The 16,469-nt window shown below is 41.6% G+C and overlaps 1 protein-coding gene across 3 annotated transcripts in view; it reads left to right on the top strand.

Moving 5' to 3' along the window:
- LOC146468278 (scavenger receptor cysteine-rich domain-containing protein DMBT1-like) overlaps positions 1 to 15,966 on the top strand; it is a 28,064-nt gene extending 12,098 nt beyond the window's left edge. For all 3 annotated transcript variants that reach the window (XM_085124946.1, XM_085124947.1, XM_085124948.1), the window contains 13 exons: positions 424 to 682; positions 1,131 to 2,926; positions 3,945 to 4,125; positions 4,749 to 5,477; positions 6,425 to 6,787; positions 7,230 to 7,484; positions 8,662 to 8,867; positions 9,325 to 9,448; positions 10,132 to 10,434; positions 11,311 to 11,583; positions 12,181 to 12,450; positions 13,829 to 14,119; positions 15,100 to 15,966. In XM_085124946.1, the coding sequence (XP_084981072.1) occupies positions 424 to 682; positions 1,131 to 2,926; positions 3,945 to 4,125; positions 4,749 to 5,477; positions 6,425 to 6,787; positions 7,230 to 7,484; positions 8,662 to 8,867; positions 9,325 to 9,448; positions 10,132 to 10,434; positions 11,311 to 11,583; positions 12,181 to 12,450; positions 13,829 to 14,119; positions 15,100 to 15,335 (5,286 nt within the window). In that variant the 3' untranslated portion in view covers positions 15,336 to 15,966. The remainder of the gene's footprint in view (positions 1 to 423; positions 683 to 1,130; positions 2,927 to 3,944; positions 4,126 to 4,748; positions 5,478 to 6,424; positions 6,788 to 7,229; positions 7,485 to 8,661; positions 8,868 to 9,324; positions 9,449 to 10,131; positions 10,435 to 11,310; positions 11,584 to 12,180; positions 12,451 to 13,828; positions 14,120 to 15,099) is intronic.
- Positions 15,967 to 16,469: the final 503 nt, after the last annotated feature.

The following is a 16,469-nucleotide window of genomic DNA, read 5'->3' as shown; positions in this document are numbered from 1 at the left end:
TACTCCTGAGAAGGGGTGTTTTGGGTGACATTGACTGACGTTTCGGCAACCTGAAAGGAAGGCAAAATTAGAGTCAAGTAAATTGTGAATCGTCAGTGAAAAAACAATGTATTTTAGCATTTAACGTGGCGCTGTTCAACCCGCGTTATTTTATACTCAACATATCTTGAAGAGTATGTCGGCTGACTCTAGAAGGAAACACAGTAGTCTATATTCTTACTTTCTTATCTGATGCATAAATGATTAGTGTAAAATTATTAGAGTAAAAAAGCGGCTAGCAAATGCTTTTGTATGGTCTAACAGGCGATTGTAAAGATGGGGTAGTAATACTTTTTAGATGAGCTATGACCCAGAAATCACTATTGTACCCTTGAATGTAAAATCTGTGTGAAACATGTTTTATTTTTCGTTTTACCTCGATAGCTCAAATGCAGTGGAAGCGAGATAAGACTGGAGAGATGTACACACAATGGCTGGAGTAACCACTCCTGCAGCCATTATGAAGATGCAGGTGTGCGGTGCGCGGGGCCAGACACAACCAGAGAGTGTGTTACCGACTGTGGGGAAGGATATTACCAAAAGAAAGGAAAGAAACAGTGTGGTGTATGCGCTTCCAGCTGTCTCACGTGCGCGGATTCACCGCAAGACTGCACTAATTGCGATTCCTCGAAGTATCGTAAAGGTTAGGTTAATGGTAATGCTGTTTTTTTTTGTGTGAGTGTGGCATATTTAACTTCAGCTTAATTTGGCTACTTGAGCTAAAATGGTTCAAAGATCTCTGCATTGCTCTTTAAAAAAGTTACTCCGCGAATATGTTGGCCTTCACTCTAAAAATTGGGATTAAGCGGTGTTGTTAACGCCGACAAAAATATACGCACTGCTTGAAAGATCGGAAGTGAGCAGATATGGTCCGATTATTTGAGCTGCAGTGGGCGGGAGACAATCTGCTTGACTGCCCAAAATCAACTCGTCGTCAAGGTAGCAGGTTTTACCTTATCAATAATGTTGGAGTCGTTTGCAAGTGTAATTGGTCTTTCATGCGACATGCACTTCCCTATATTGAAATAACATAAAATTTCCATCTGATTTAAATTATTATTTGTTAATCTTGATGGAACTCTTTTTGACAGGAAAAAGGTGCGTAACGACTTGTGGGAAAGGTTTCTATGGTGATACGTCTGATCGACAGTGCAAACCGTGCGATCCCGGATGTCGAACGTGCGCAGATGGAACCTCATCTACGGCTTGTACAAGTTGCCCGGATAATCGATACCTAAACGCAAGCCAGTGCATTTTTAGCTGCGCCCCAAACCAAGTTGGCCAAAAGAGGAGCATTCGCCTAGCTGGAGCCCAGTCCACTGAGCTTAAGGGCCGATTGGAAGTGTTCGTGAATGGCGCATGGAACACTATTTGTGACCAAAACTTTGATTTCCGGGAGGCCAGTGTGGCATGTCGGCAGTTGGGATTCAGCGGTGCTATAAAAGCGGTAAAAAACATCGTTTTCGGGGGCGGAACTGGACCCATATGGTCCAATAATCTCAACTGCACTGGACGGGAGACAAACCTGCTTGACTGCCCAAAAACAACTCGACAAGGAAGAAGGTGTTACCACCTTAACGACGTTGGAGTTGTTTGTAAGGGTCCAGGACCTGGTGTATTTCAAACAAATCAATGTTTGAAGCAATGCAAACCTGGATGGTTCAAAAACGATGTTGATGTTTGTGACTTGTGTTCTTGGCAGTGCGCGGAATGCGCTTGGAAAAGCTACCGATGCACAAAGTGCAAGGCGCCGAAATTTTTATCTGGAACAACATGCATTGACAAATGCCCAGATGGCGAATACGGGCGTTTACCAAGCCGGGAATGTAAAAAGTGCGATACCGCTGAATGCATGACGTGCACGGACGGAAACGATGGGAATAACTGTACCTCTTGTAGGCCTCCAAAAGCGCTCAAGAAAGGGAAGTGCGAACAGGGATGCGGACCTGACCTGTACGAGAAAAATGGCGTCTGTTTTCAGGATTGTGGAAATTCGTTTTATAAGTATGCTAGGAACTATACTTGTCTTCGCTGTCCTGTCGAGTGCTTGCAGTGCACTTTTAATGGATATGGCGCTCCGAAATGCACTATATGCGTCCCACCTCTCGTTTATGACGACGGCGCTTGCGTTGCAAATTGTTCGGGCGCGAAGGTTGCTGTGCCGACTAGAAACGAAACATTTGCGTCTTCTCCACAAGTACGCCTTACCAATGGCTCCGATTATCTTGAAGGTGTGTTAGAAGTTTTTCACAATGGTATCTGGGGCACTGTGTGTGACGATGGCTGGGACGCAAGGGAAACGTCTGTCGTTTGTAGAGAACTCGGTTTAGGTACCGCAGACACTGATGCTTCACTTGGTCACATTAAGAAGTTATCTACAGGCAAACAATGGCTTGATGATGTAATCTGCGTGGGGAACGAGAAAACCTTTAGTGAATGCCGGCATCGTCCTTGGGGTGAAACTAATTGTGGTCAGGACGAAGACACTGTGCTTCGCTGCACAGGGCCGGGAATTCGTATCTGCCAAGGCTATTGTCCACCTGGCTTTTACCTTAAAGGAAAAGAGTGCATTGTTTGTAGCATCTCGTGTAGCACATGCAGCGGCGCTTCCGTTAACTGCACTGACTGTTCCGAAGGCTATTTCAAAAAAGGCAGCACGTGCGTTGCTAACTGTGGCCTTGGATACTACCTTGATGTCACGTGCAAGAAATGTGATTCGAGCTGTGGAAGCTGCGAAGGGAATTCAGATAACTGCACATCGTGTGAAAAGTCCAGGTTCAAGAAAGGATCAAAATGTGTGACAGACTGTAAACCAGATTACAATCCATCTTCCAAGCCACAAGTGCGTCTAATGGGTGGGTCATCACTCTTGGAAGGGCGCGTTGAGGTTAGTGTCAAGGAAATAAGAATGGCATTATATTGGCAAAATCTCCATAACTCGTAAGTTCTACGTAAGCTTTGTTGGGTTAACCAAGAACGACTGTCAACGAGATTTAACTAGCGTTTTGGAAGTCCGCGAGAGTTCATTAAACGCTAAAAGAGAAGGAGAGCGTGTTCTCTCTAGCTCTTGACAGCTCCTGTGATGGTCTTTTCAGGGCTTTATATACAAGAGGTGTTATACCGCCTGTTTTCTTCATAAAGCTTGATAAATAATAATAATTAGTGATTTTGGTTCCTTCATGGAATACTCGCTTGCTGAGCATAAAGACGGAATCTTGTACTACAGGGAAGATTCCCTTAATACCCAACAGTAACATTATTCAACTGTGAGTCAACCAAGGAGTAGCTTACAACTGGTTAAGTCCGTTGGAACTTTGTTAGTGTCTAAACTAGTATTCTAATTTTTCGTTAACTAATCCTCAACTTCAATTCAGTTGATTTTCAGTATCTCTTATAAGTGTTCTACATGTTCGATCATAGGCAAATCAAGCTGTCCGCTAGTTGACGTTCCTCAAGAAATTCAAAATGATAGCCTTTCTGTTTACCTCTGTTATCAGACTTAGTTTGTCCTGTAGGCCTTATGGGGTAAATCCTCTAAGGACAACGGCTGAAAGAGACTAAGGGCGCGTTCTTATTTTGGGACTATTCCAGAAGAGGAATACAAGAAAAAGACGATATTCATGTTCCTCAGCTTGGGACCTATTCTGTTCAGTTCGGTGTGAACAGAATAGTATCCCGTTCATTCTGCCCCTGATAGCACAATGAAAGGAATATAGTTCACTCAGAATAAAAGGATTGAGTTTGTTTGGGGGAGGTTTTCAGGTTGCTGGGAATAAACGGAATTGCGGTCTTTTGGAAAGTGATAGTCCGCATATTATGTTATTCCTGAACTGTCATAGCCAGAATTGTTCCAAAAGAGCTAGTGCGCCCTAAATAATCACCTCGTTTTCTCTCACGATTTTCAGATTTTTCACGCTGGTCGCTACGGGACAGTTTGCGACGACATGTGGGATATCAAAGATGCCAATGTTGTGTGTAACATGCTGGAGATGGGAAATGCTACCGCTGCTGTGTCACGTGCTAAGTATGGCATTGGTAGCGGGGACACCGCGACCCCAATATGGATGGATGACGTCAGATGTCAAGGTAACAAAATATAGGGCCCGGTTGGGTAGGCCACTCTTTGAAGTTATCAGTTAGGCACCGTTGTCCTTTTCTTGAAAGTCCGATGACGCACCGGGCCCGAACAACAGATTATGTGTACATCATGTTTCTCAACGAACGGTCAATTGTATTGGTTTTGAAATCATTATGATTTTATAGAACACAATGGGCAAGGTGCACTAAAAATACCGACAATCCGAAAAGATATTTATAAGGCCCCGGCAATAAGCTATTGGGAGTTTCGAGAAATACATGTCTGACCACTCTCCCTATTTCGTCTTGTCTCAGTCCAAAACACGTCTGAGTGCAAGGAATCTAAACTCACGCACTTTAATAAACACAGTTGGTTGAAAAAAATAAACATACGATACTCTATATGTCAGGCTAGTTTAGACGAAATATCGTGACTTTTTGACATTACAAAATGGTACAAAATAATACCCTTTGGAAATTCATATATATTAGAAGAGCGGCCCTTCTCGTGATTATGTACCCCGCAAGCCATGGTCTCGAGGCCTTTTCATGAATGCACCACTACCAAGTGTGATATTGAGCCCGTAGTGGGCAAGCATATCCTTGAACGTGCATTTCTTTCTTTTTTACAGGTAATGAAACTTCTATAATCAACTGTCCCTTTCGGGGGTGGGGAAGGGAGAATTGCGACCACACTGAAGACGCAGGCGTGATATGCACCAGTCCAGGCAAATTGAGTGACTGCGTTCCAACCTGTAACACAAGCAATGGGTACTTTTTGGAAACATCTGGAAATTCCAGAGCTTGCGGAAAATGTAGCATCAACTGCAGAACCTGCTTTGGAAACTCAGAAAACTGTACTTCCTGTCCACAAGGTATGTTTCTCAACGAGACAGGAAACGGGACCCGTAACTGCGCTTCATTTTGCTTAGACCGCTCTTTTCCCGATCCTGTCAAGCAACGCTGTATGCCATGTGATAAAGAATGCTTTGGTTGTGAAGGCCGTGACGACAACTGCACCATGTGTAGTGACAAGAAATTCCTTAACCAGTCAAAATGTGTTGCTACATGTCCCGATGATGCGATGACTTTGCAGGGGGTCGAAGGAATTCGTCTGGTTGGTGCTGACTCTACTACCGAGGGAAGAGTGGAGATCCTTCATGAGGGCACTTGGGGAACAGTTTGCGACGACGCCTTTGATATTTTGGACGCACACGTCGTTTGTCGACAGCTGAAGCTGGGGAAAGCACTTGAGGCACGTAACATGGCCAAATATGGACAAGGGACTGGCAAAATTTGGATTGATGATCTGCGATGCAAAGGAACGGAGAGAAACATTAAGGATTGTCTTATGAACCCTGGTAATTAAGAGATTATTTCCAAGTCAGCCAGTTAAGCAGGCCAGCGGACAGACAGTGAGATAGTCATCCAGGCAGTCTGTCATTCACATATTTATTCATTCAGTCCATCCGTCAGTCAGTAACTCAGCCAGTCAGTCAGTCAGTCAGTCAGTCAGTCACTCAGTCCGTGAGTCGGTCAGTGGGCCAGTTTTTCATCCACTGATATCCTTGAGACAGTAAGTTAGTCCGCCAGTCAGTCAGCTAGTCTGTCATTCAATTAGTCATGCAGTCAGAAAGTGACAAATTGCACAGGTGAGTCTGTCATTAAGTGATTTATTCAGTACATCCGCGAACCAGGCAGTCAGTCAGTCAGTCAGTCAGTCAGTCAGTCAGTCAGTCATTCATTCATTCATTCATTCATTCATTCATTCATTCATTCATTCATTCATTCATTCAGTCAGTCAGTCAGTCAGTCAGTCAGTCAGTCATTAAGTTAGTCAGCTGATGAACCAGTTGGTCAAATTAGATGTTTGGTCTGTCTGTCTGTCTGTCTGTCAGTCAGCCTGTCGGTCGGTTCGTTTGTAAGTGGAAAAATGAAGTCATTCATTCATTAATTCATTTATTCATTGTTTAGTAAGTAACGCAGTGAGGCATTCAGTCAGTGTTTTCTATCAGTCATTCCCCAAAGAAGTCAATCAATCAGTCAGTTAAACAGGGCGACAGTAATTTAGTGAGTCAGTGACTCAGCCAGTCTTTTAGCATTCTGTCAGTCGTCCTGTGAGTAATTCAGTCAGACAGACGGTAGTAAGTAAGTCTGTCAGTCAATAAGTGAATCAGCCAATCAGACAAACGCTTAAACAGTCAAACAGAGTCAACAGTCAGTCGGTCAGATGGACAGTGGGTCTGTTAGCAGGGTTAGTCACTCCGTCATTGCTAAACACTTCAAATCCATGCATCTTTTCATACAGGTGGGATTGGAAAGCATAACTGCAGGCACACAGAGGATGCAGGCGTCAAGTGTGCAGGCCCTGATATGTCTTTGAAATGTGTGAGGTCCTGTGGGGATGGTTTCTACAAGGGCCAAGGAAAGAAGTGCGAACGATGTCACGTGAAGTGCAAAACGTGCAAAGACAAGCCTGACTCCTGCACCAGTTGTGATTATCCTTACTTCTACGCCAACACTTCTTCGGATTGCGTAAGCAAGTGCCCACCTGGTTTCTATGGCAACACTAAAGAGCATTTATGCAAACCATGTGATAAAAAGTGCCAGACTTGTTCCAATGGTGAATTTGGAAACAAATGCCAATCTTGTCCAGATGGATTATTCCTTAGTGAGTATTCTTAAATTACGGCCTTTATTTTAGGCACGCCAGTTTATGGTCTGTCATGCAATCTCATTTGCGGAGATTTCAATTCAGCGTGATCGGTATTTCCTGGTCACGCCGTCCTGTCCAGATGTATTATTCCTCAGTAAGTACTCTCTAAATTACGACCTATATCAGTCATGCCAGCCTATGGTCTGTCACGCAATCTCATTTGCGGAAATCTCCATTCTGTGTCATTGGTATTTCCTGATTACGCCATCTTACGTTGTCTCACACAACGGAACATTGTGAAACTCAATGCCCCAGTGACCCGTCTTTACACTATTTGGTTTGCAGTTGGATCTGACTGTTCTTAATGATCATTCTGTATGGTCTTTGTTTCATAGTCATGTCATTCAAAGTTAACATACCGTTACATAAATCTACTCCACCGCATTTTGTTTTTCAGATTTCTCTTCTTGCGTTGGTGATTGCGGAGCTCTTCGTTCCGTCTCATCACTGATCCCTCCAAAGCCTGCAAAGCCCTTGGTCCGAATAGTTGATGGAGAGAGCCCCAATCAGGGGCGAGTCGAGGTTCTTTATGATGGGAGGTGGGGTACGGTCTGTGATGACGGCTGGGATTTGACTGATGCCAATGTGGTTTGTAAGGAACTCGGATTTGGAAATGCAATTCAGGCTACTCAAAATTCACAGTCGGGTAAAGGTGAGTAAGATCACGTTTACTATTATTCTTGAAAAATTACGACAGCCAAGCATTTTCAGTGTCCCTCTTGAAACCGCTCGGATAGATTCCTTGAAAAAAGTGCTTTAAATCCTATTCGATGGACAAGGAATTCACGAGCAGCTGGAGGGTTTCGTTCGCACTGACCTTCGCATTAAATTCACGCTAGTTCATACACGCACTTTCTTTTCACTCGTGTAATTCAAGCATTTTTTCGTAAGGAATTTTACAAACGGTCTCTATCATGCCTCGTCCCGGATGAGAAAACTTGCGACTTGAGGCAACTTTGTTCTCTTTCGTGGAACGATCTGCGCAGAATATTAAAAAAAATCTTCTTGTTCAGTTGTAAAACGCAGCGCAATCAAATTGTCAACATTATCGGTTTTTGCGTGTTCCAAATTTCTATTGACCAGTCAGAGGGCCCTCTCCAGATTCATGTAGAACGACTTCATCCGTATCAAGTGCTTACCTTCTTGTTTCATGTCACTCAAACGTCCGAGCCATTTGATGACTTTTTTATTTATTTATTTCACCACACACAAGTTACAAAAAATATGAAGAGAAAAGAAAAACTAAAGCGAAAGCGGCTGGGAAACGTTAGAAGAAACCATAAGGCTTATAGAATAAGGCTTTCTCGTTACAGTGCTGTTACATAAATGAAAAAAAAAAGTATAGAAACTGCGGTACGGTTGATAGTTACAAATGGATAAATGATATATAGATCAAACAATCACAAACGAATAGACTCCAAACAATCAATAGACTGCTAAATAAAATGCATGTAAGGTTAAAAATGACGATAACAGATTTAGTAGTTTCTATATATATTTTTAGGCTACATTTGAAGGAGGAGAGAGATATCGAGTTACAAATGTCGTAGAACAAACTTTGAAGGCAGGAAAAGCGGTGAACGGTGAACCTGTTGGAGTGTCGTTTACATCAGACTGAGAATTTTAGTCTGTTAAACTGATAAAGAACCACTTTAAGAGGTGGGGTCAAACGCGCGAGATATTTTCGATGTCCCCTGGTGCACTTAACTTACAGAATTTATAGTGCTCAGAATTGACTGACACATTAAATTTTGGTTTTATTGATAGATGTATTTTTCCAGTCATTGACACAGGCTTACTCCGTTTTATTTTTGCTATTTCGTTATCAGGAAGTGGGATAATTTGGATGGACAATGTTAACTGCATTGGATTCGAGTCTTCACTGACCCATTGTCTCCACGCTGGGTGGGGACAAGGGAACTGCGATCCGTACCACAATGAAGATGCTGGAATAGTGTGTGACAACTCAACTGTTAAGGATCTTAGTAACAACTTTTGTAGAGAAGTCAATAATGGATCATGCGCTGACACTCAGGTAACTATATTGATATATTCACCACAGAAAACGCAGACTGCAAGGAATATCCATACTGAGTGAATCAGCCATATTTTCACATAAGATCACTGTAACAACCTGTTATTCCTGAGTTGATATGACTATCCATTGCACTGAGGCGATAAAACGCATTAGCACTGAATAATACGTCATTTCTGAGTTGCTGTAAACCTCATTATGAAAGCGAGGCTAAATGCAGAGCTTTTCATATGAAAATTAGTTTTTGTTTGCATATGAATGAAAACTAATTTTCATAATAAAAACTTTGGACTTGGCCTCGCTTTCATGATGAGGTTCAAAGCATATTGTTTGCCAGTTTATGCTAGCTAGAAAAATTGTCGGAAATCTCCTAACCCCGATCGTCCCCAGTCCTCCTTAGCCTTGAACCGGATGTGACATCATTCGTTAGGCTCATCATCTCCTTTGCTCTTTTTAGTTGTGCGACAGTAACGCTAAGGTCACGTGTGTCGACTTGGACCTTTATAACCAGAACGGAAAGGAGGAATCTGTGTGTATGCAGTGCCCAGACGGATTCTCGGGAGACGGAAGAATATGCAGAGGTATGCTACGGACTCTAAAAATCAATGCCAATCCTTCTGGATTAACCTCCTTTGTAATTTTAAAATATGATCCTGGCGGGCTGCGGCTTCCAGCAACTGGAGAATAATGTAGCGAAAAAAGAGCGTGGTGCGCTCCGATGGAAGAACCAGACTTTCTTAACGTGCTGCGAGGCACAACATTCATTGCACCCTTTACAATCTCATTGTCTCGAAATACCAACTTTATCATCCACGACTTGCTGCCTCTGGTCTCGTAGGTCAGTCGTAAAGCAACGGCTGATCGTACCCGGAAGTCGTAGATTACCTCGAGTGGCTTCCTTACTCCTTCCTAGAGCTAATACGCAGTTGGAAATTCATGGGCTCACCTCAATATCACTATTTGTCTTATCTTAGCCCCTGAAACGTCAGGTCTGTCTCTTATTTTTAAGTTTGCCTCTTAGAGGATGATTATAACTTATATCACGGTATATTGCACACTATTGTTGTTTGCGTAATCTTCTTAGACGCAAATCATGACACCAGACGACAACCCTAAGAAACCAATATATTAACTGAATAATCGCGAATTTGGTTCTGCTCAAGAAAGAATGGCCGGTCTTTGTGCTGAGATTCCATCAAATATTTTCACTTTTTAAACTGCATTATTGCAAAGTTTGCTTGTTTCTCACTTTTTTATTTCGTAGTCGTTGCCTCTTCTCCGCCTGTGTTTGACAAAAGTCCTGCCAACAATATCATAGTTCAATTCCAAAACGCGTTCAACCTGGAGTGCTCTTCCAGGCGTCCTGTGGTATACCCATCCGTGTGGGACTGGAAAAAAGACGGACAACCACTCTCCGCTGAAGATATCAAATCCAAAAGAATCACCTCTTCATCCGGGACATTGATTGTACGCTCTGCTGTTGCCGAAGATAGTGGCAACTACACATGCGCGTTAGTAAACAGCGCAGGCTCTATTGAGAGCAGTGGCACGATAGTTGTTGTAAAAGGTTAGTGCCTCCAAGTATAGTGATTGCTACATTAGCAAGTCTGAACGAGATAGGAAAAAAAAAAAAAGGAATGTAGCCGCTGCCAATACTTAGCGACAGAAAACGTTTCAAGTCACGATTCAGTTTGGTTGTATTCTCATTTGGTTGCAGAAGACAAAGAAAACGGAGAACAGACTAAAATTGAATCAGCGTATTTCTCCTACTTTAGTCACTGCAATGCTCAAATCATATTGATTAGCGTTAACTATTTAGCACTTCTCAAACTCTCTGGTACGAGTGTGAATATCTCTGAGCCTCTAGAGCCCTTTAGGGGTTTCTAAACAGTTATTTCAGTTTCAGTTTATTTTTTGCCATTTTTTTTATCCATCATTACAAGATAAAAGTATATAAAAGATAAATGAATAACAAAACAGAGAGAAACATATGGTGAGGATGCCTATAGGGAAACCATTGGGTTTGTACGAGCTACAGACTCCTCAACAAATTACAACTTTAAATCAGGATTTTAGGTGTAGATTAATTAATTTATCAATACATTTAGGTTAAAAACCAGGTACACAATCAAACACATACAGGCAGCAAAACATAAAACAGCTTGTTCAAAGCAGGAGTGGTCACTTTAGGATTGTATTGTATTTGTATTTCTATGTGCATTGTATTTAAAGAGGTAGTCAACATTCAGGCCTTTTCCCTTGGCGTTAGGTCTCCTGTGGTCCTCCTCGTTCCTCTCTCCCGATATCGTTCACCTTTACCATTTTCACCAAATGTTTTGGGGAGGTTTAGATGCAAAGCGACTTATAAATCAAAGAAAATATGACTGTATCAGTAACAAAAAAAAAACCCTCTTTACTTTTCTTTGTTTTGTTTTAATACTAGTCTCGCCCCAGATCCCTGGAGTCAAATCAGCAGACGTTGCCCAGGGCAGCACGGCAATCCTGGCTTGTCTAGTGTCCAGTTTTCCGTCATCCAATATAACCTGGCGACGCAACGGCCGGGTACTGGACAGCAGCAACGGCAAATTTAACTTCATTAACGAGAACTATACTTTGCAAATTAACAACGTGAAGTTTGAAGACGCTGGTGATTATGAGTGCGAGGCTGTGAATGAGTTGGGTGGAGCAATAGCTTATGCTACACTATCCGTGGGATGTAAGTAACTTGTGATGCGAGGGATTACAGCACGGGGGAACTACCATAAAAATGACAGGCTGGGAGTGCTCATTGGAAATTTTGAATGCATGAACCTCCTCTTTCCCCCTTCCCCTACAAGGTACACGAATCTCGTTCAGTGGATGTGGCTCGAGATAAACACCTTACGTTGATACTCTCTCCTAGGGCTGGCGTGAAGGTTTTAAAATGAAATTGAAGTCGATGAGAAGCTTTGATACTCAAAAAAATCAAATTAAAAGTAGAAGATAAAGCCAATTTCGGGAACAGGCATCCCTGTTAGCCAACTGGGATAAATAGTTTAAAAATCACAAAAATCGCAAACTGATTCACAATGACAGCGTGGTAACGAACAATCTCAAACTTTGTAAATTCTACAGTTTCCGCAGGGGTGTTACGAAAAATCATCAGGAATACAAAATTTGTAATTCTCGCAACGGTCTAACATGATATATTATTTAGATGTGATGTTTACTGTTTTTCTGCTGTTTGAGTCACACCGTATTTTTCTTCTTTATTAAAAACGATTCGATCAAATGATGAAAACTTACGGCTTCTTTTCTCTTCTGTTCTTTGCAGTGACTATTCAATACACAAACTTTCCACAGCAGACGCAAAAAGCTGTCAAGGGACAAGGTATTAAATTGCCCTGTGTCGTCAAAGCATTTCCAGTCCCCAAACTGGCGTGGAAGAAAGATGGTGAGCTGGTGACTAATGACAGCCGTCACGTGGTCACTAGGAAGGAGCTGAGGATACAACAGGTTGACAGATCAGACATGGGAAAGTACTTCTGTGTGGCATGGAATAGAGGCAGTGTTCAAGCCAAGGTCATTCTCTTGCTGATAACAGGTAACAATTTATACATCCTTATGCCATTCCTGGCGAGATTGGAATTGTATCGAAAGTTCCAAAGTGGACCCTAATTTTCATGCAGAAGACTGATTTTTCCATAAGTCCACCAATCAAAGAAGTAAAGCAATAAAGCCATGTACACATTTCAAGCTGTTTAACAATACTGTTATTAAATTAAGTTAATTTACCTAGATGTTACTGAGGGTACATTCTTTTGGGGCTATTCTAGTTATTCTTATTCCGGTTTAGAAATAAGAGAATACACCGAATCAGATTTCAATTTCGAAAAGCACGCTGCTAAAATCTGGAAACGGAATACCCATGGCAGAGGTGACCTGAGAACTACTATGCCTGCGTGCGAGCGGCCGCGTAGGATTTCCCGCCACAAATTTGCCAAAAGTACGCGTATTCTGTGTATTACGAGTAAACCGTATTCCTTCCATTCTGTTCATTTTGCTATCGGGAGCAGAATGAATAGAATGATATTCCGTTCTTTCCGAAAACGGAATAGCTCCCAAAAGAACACAAATACCGTCTATTCCGAGTATTCCTATTTCCGGAATAGTCCCAAAAGAACACGCCCTAATTCTGATTGAGATCAATGTTATGAACATTAGTGTAGCTTGAAATCAACTTCATACAATCAACAGCAGTTGAAATCGGCTTATTTGATCCAATATACAGTAGAAAACATCGAACAAAATCTCAAGGCAAGAAGTCTTCAACAGTTGCATGAAACTACGTGACAAACCACAAACAAGTTTGTCATCTGTTTGATTGAAAAGAAAAAGAAAGTTTTTATAACTAGTACCACTATCAGCCGACTCAAATCCAACACAGTTTACGCAATTTCAAAACTGAGCTTTTTTGAAAAGAGCACCATCGTAACATTTTGTTTCGTACGCTCAAGATTTTAGCCTGTGAATTAGTGTCCAGCCACCTCTCATCTCTCCCGACCGCGAGTAAGTTTCAAGTTGAACGCCATGTTTATTTATTGCTCTGAAAACCCAATTTACTACTATTATAATATTTTAGCAATAGAGGACTTTTTCCGTGTTTACATGCCTCATCTAATCACGAGGGGGCTGGGAGACAGTTCGGCAAACCCGAGACGTACTTTCTTAAATATTTTATAACAATCGATAAAACGTGGCTGGTTTCATAATTATAATTCTGCCACATTGCCAAAACATTCAGTTGTAAACTTCCAAGGGTGTTACAGACTCTCTCGCACGAACGCCCGTAGATCGCGAAAGTCCGCTGCATTCGCAGGCTAGCGCCGGAAGGTGTGTGTTCTATCGTATTTCTTTTTCATTTAGCTTGAAATTAGTAAACATTGGTGATGCATGCAATACATTTTTGTTCCTTTCTTTAGGACCGCCGATAATAGATATTCCCCCAGTGGATCAATACGTTCTGTCCGGAGCCAATGTGTCCTTTTACTGTGTGGGATATGGTGATCCCAAACCAAGTCTTACCTGGAAGAAAAATGGAGAGACTGTCCAAGAGACGGACAGGATAAAAATCGATAAACTTTCTGGAGAGCTTCGGATTATTTCGGCCTCGGTTGAGGACGCGGGAACGTACGAATGTGTATACAGCAATAATCTCGGGAAAGATAAGCGATCAGTGGTGTTTAATGTGGATGGCCAGTCGGGAACAGGAGGTATGTACAGTTTTATAAGTGTGTGAGATAGATCTAACTGATATCTAAAAAGGCCACAGACGCCTAGATTGTGCGAACGTGGGAAGCCGTGCAACCTAAATCAATACACTAATTTAGCAACTGAACGGGAACGTCAGCTGAAAAAGGCGCGCGCATCAAGAATGCCAATAAGATAGTCGAAATAGACTCGCGTTCAGACTATTCCGCGCGTTCTCGCGTCCTAAAATGAGTGGGAAGAAGAGCTTAAACTTCTAAAACAAGCTAAGAACAATGCAAATTTAAAGAAAAACAGGCGAGATACTCGGGGAAATCTGCAAGTAATTACAGTAGCGTTTCTGATCTGAGCATCGTTAGTAAAGCACCAATGAGCCAAAAAATAGATTTGACTGTGAAGTGCAAATGTCCGCGGAGTACGACAGTATTAAAATTGTTTTGACTATATGCCTGTACTGAAAAACATTTTATCCCCAAACGCCTTTAGGTTAATGCCTTTTCTTCAGTGATGAATAAATGCAACCCAGAAAAGCACCAAATGGCCGACTTGTAGGTCAACTAATACGTCATGTCGGTTTTTAGAGAGGTGCTTTTAAGAGATAGTTGATAATGGCCGTTAGTTATAATCACGCGGACATTTTGGCAGGATATGTTAACTGACAGCTAACTGACCGTTGAGAATGGAGATATCCTTTCACGGGTGAACCTATAATTACACTCTCAGTCTGCTTGGAAGAAAAACTCAAACTTACTTAACTCAGTCTTCTTCGTTCCCACATGAGAAGGCATGTGGCTTCCATCATTGTTTGCAGAGAAATCGAGTTCATTAAAGATTTTGGACAAGACTCAGTGAGGAAACCAATTCATCTTAACTTTAAATCTGTTCAGTTCTTGATCGATAATTATGTGAGAAATCCACTGCCCAACTTGATAAATGTAACCAAATTTGCTCCATGAGTGCATTTTTTTTCTCTTTATTCGTCTAGGACCTCCTGGACCAAGTGCGAGCGGGTCTGGCGGACTCAGCAAAGGAGCTCTGATAGGAATTATTATTCCTGTTGTCCTTCTAATTGTCCTTGTTATTGCTTTTATCGTCTACAAATGTCGAAAAACTTCATACTACAGAGGGGACAAGCTTATGGGAAAACCAACGCGTTTTTCTGAATTAAAATCGCAATTTGCAAAAACAGCCGACGTTCCTTATCAGGAAGACATCGATTAAAGAGGAGACTACACCGGCACACAAATCTCTCCTGTTTACTGTATTCGTCACAGAAAGGAGTTTGAAGAGGAAAGAAGGAGAAGGCCTCGGCTTACAGACCACAACTGACTACATTAAACTTAAAATAAAAGAATCTAGTAGCACCTTGCCTGAAGACTACAGAACAAGCATTCTTTGTTCTGAGAGTGTTGTATTATATTCTATAATCTGGTTTTGGAATTTAACCATAGTTTATTATAACTTTATTATATAACCGGCTTTAAGATACGTAAGGTTTGTTTCTTGCCAGGGAAGACTTTCCGTGAATTTAGCCCTTTATCTCAACAAAAACAAGCTTAATCATATCGGGGTCGTGTTTGTGTGTTAGTTTTATTTAGCCCATAATACAATTACCCTAAAAGGGAGTTTTGAAATTTTTCAAGTAATAAAATAGTTCTAGTCGCTTTAAAAAGTGGCATAAACCCTGCAAACGTATTCCGGCCTAAGCTATATAAACCAATCCATTATAATTATCAATACTTTTATCCTTGCACTGTTAACATTAGTTTCATGCACACAACAATGCAATTAGTCCTTGATAACAATGTGTTTATTCTTTCTTATCGAACCCAAATAAAATATTCTCTTTGAATTGAAGGATTCAATTTAATTTATGTAATTATGATCATGAGTTCATTCGCAATGAGAAATTTCTAGACATCTTTGGCAAGAGAAAACTGATTGTCGATCACCAGTTCTTCATCTTTTTTCTGATCACAGAAATAATACTTTCTATACCAACTACTGGAAACAAATCACACCCTATTTCGGATGGCGATTGTCCACTCTCCAGCAAAGACCAAAGAGGCAAAAAAAACCACGCCCTTTGGGGCTTTGTATACCGATATAATATATATAAAGATTTAAAGCTCGCTCATGAAATGAAAAAGATGTGCTTCAACATTTCACTGGCACGGGAAAATAGAAAAAACATGTGACCTCCCCCCCCCCTCCCCCTTGGCCTTCCATACTCTAGTTGGATGCTCTAATCATTGTACTACTCAGGAGACACGTGACGAGCTGTAGGTCATTTGCTAGGTTAGGATCAGCAACATCTGAAGCGTCCTATATGGTGATTTATTTTTGACAGAACTG

Source organism: Pavona decussata, unplaced genomic scaffold (genome assembly GCF_977016875.1).
Source record: "Pavona decussata unplaced genomic scaffold, jaPavDecu1.1 SCAFFOLD_133, whole genome shotgun sequence".
Lineage (NCBI taxonomy): Eukaryota > Metazoa > Cnidaria > Anthozoa > Scleractinia > Agariciidae > Pavona > Pavona decussata.
The sequence above is the reverse complement of the archived record's forward strand: the minus strand, read 5'-3'. Positions and strand labels throughout refer to the sequence as shown.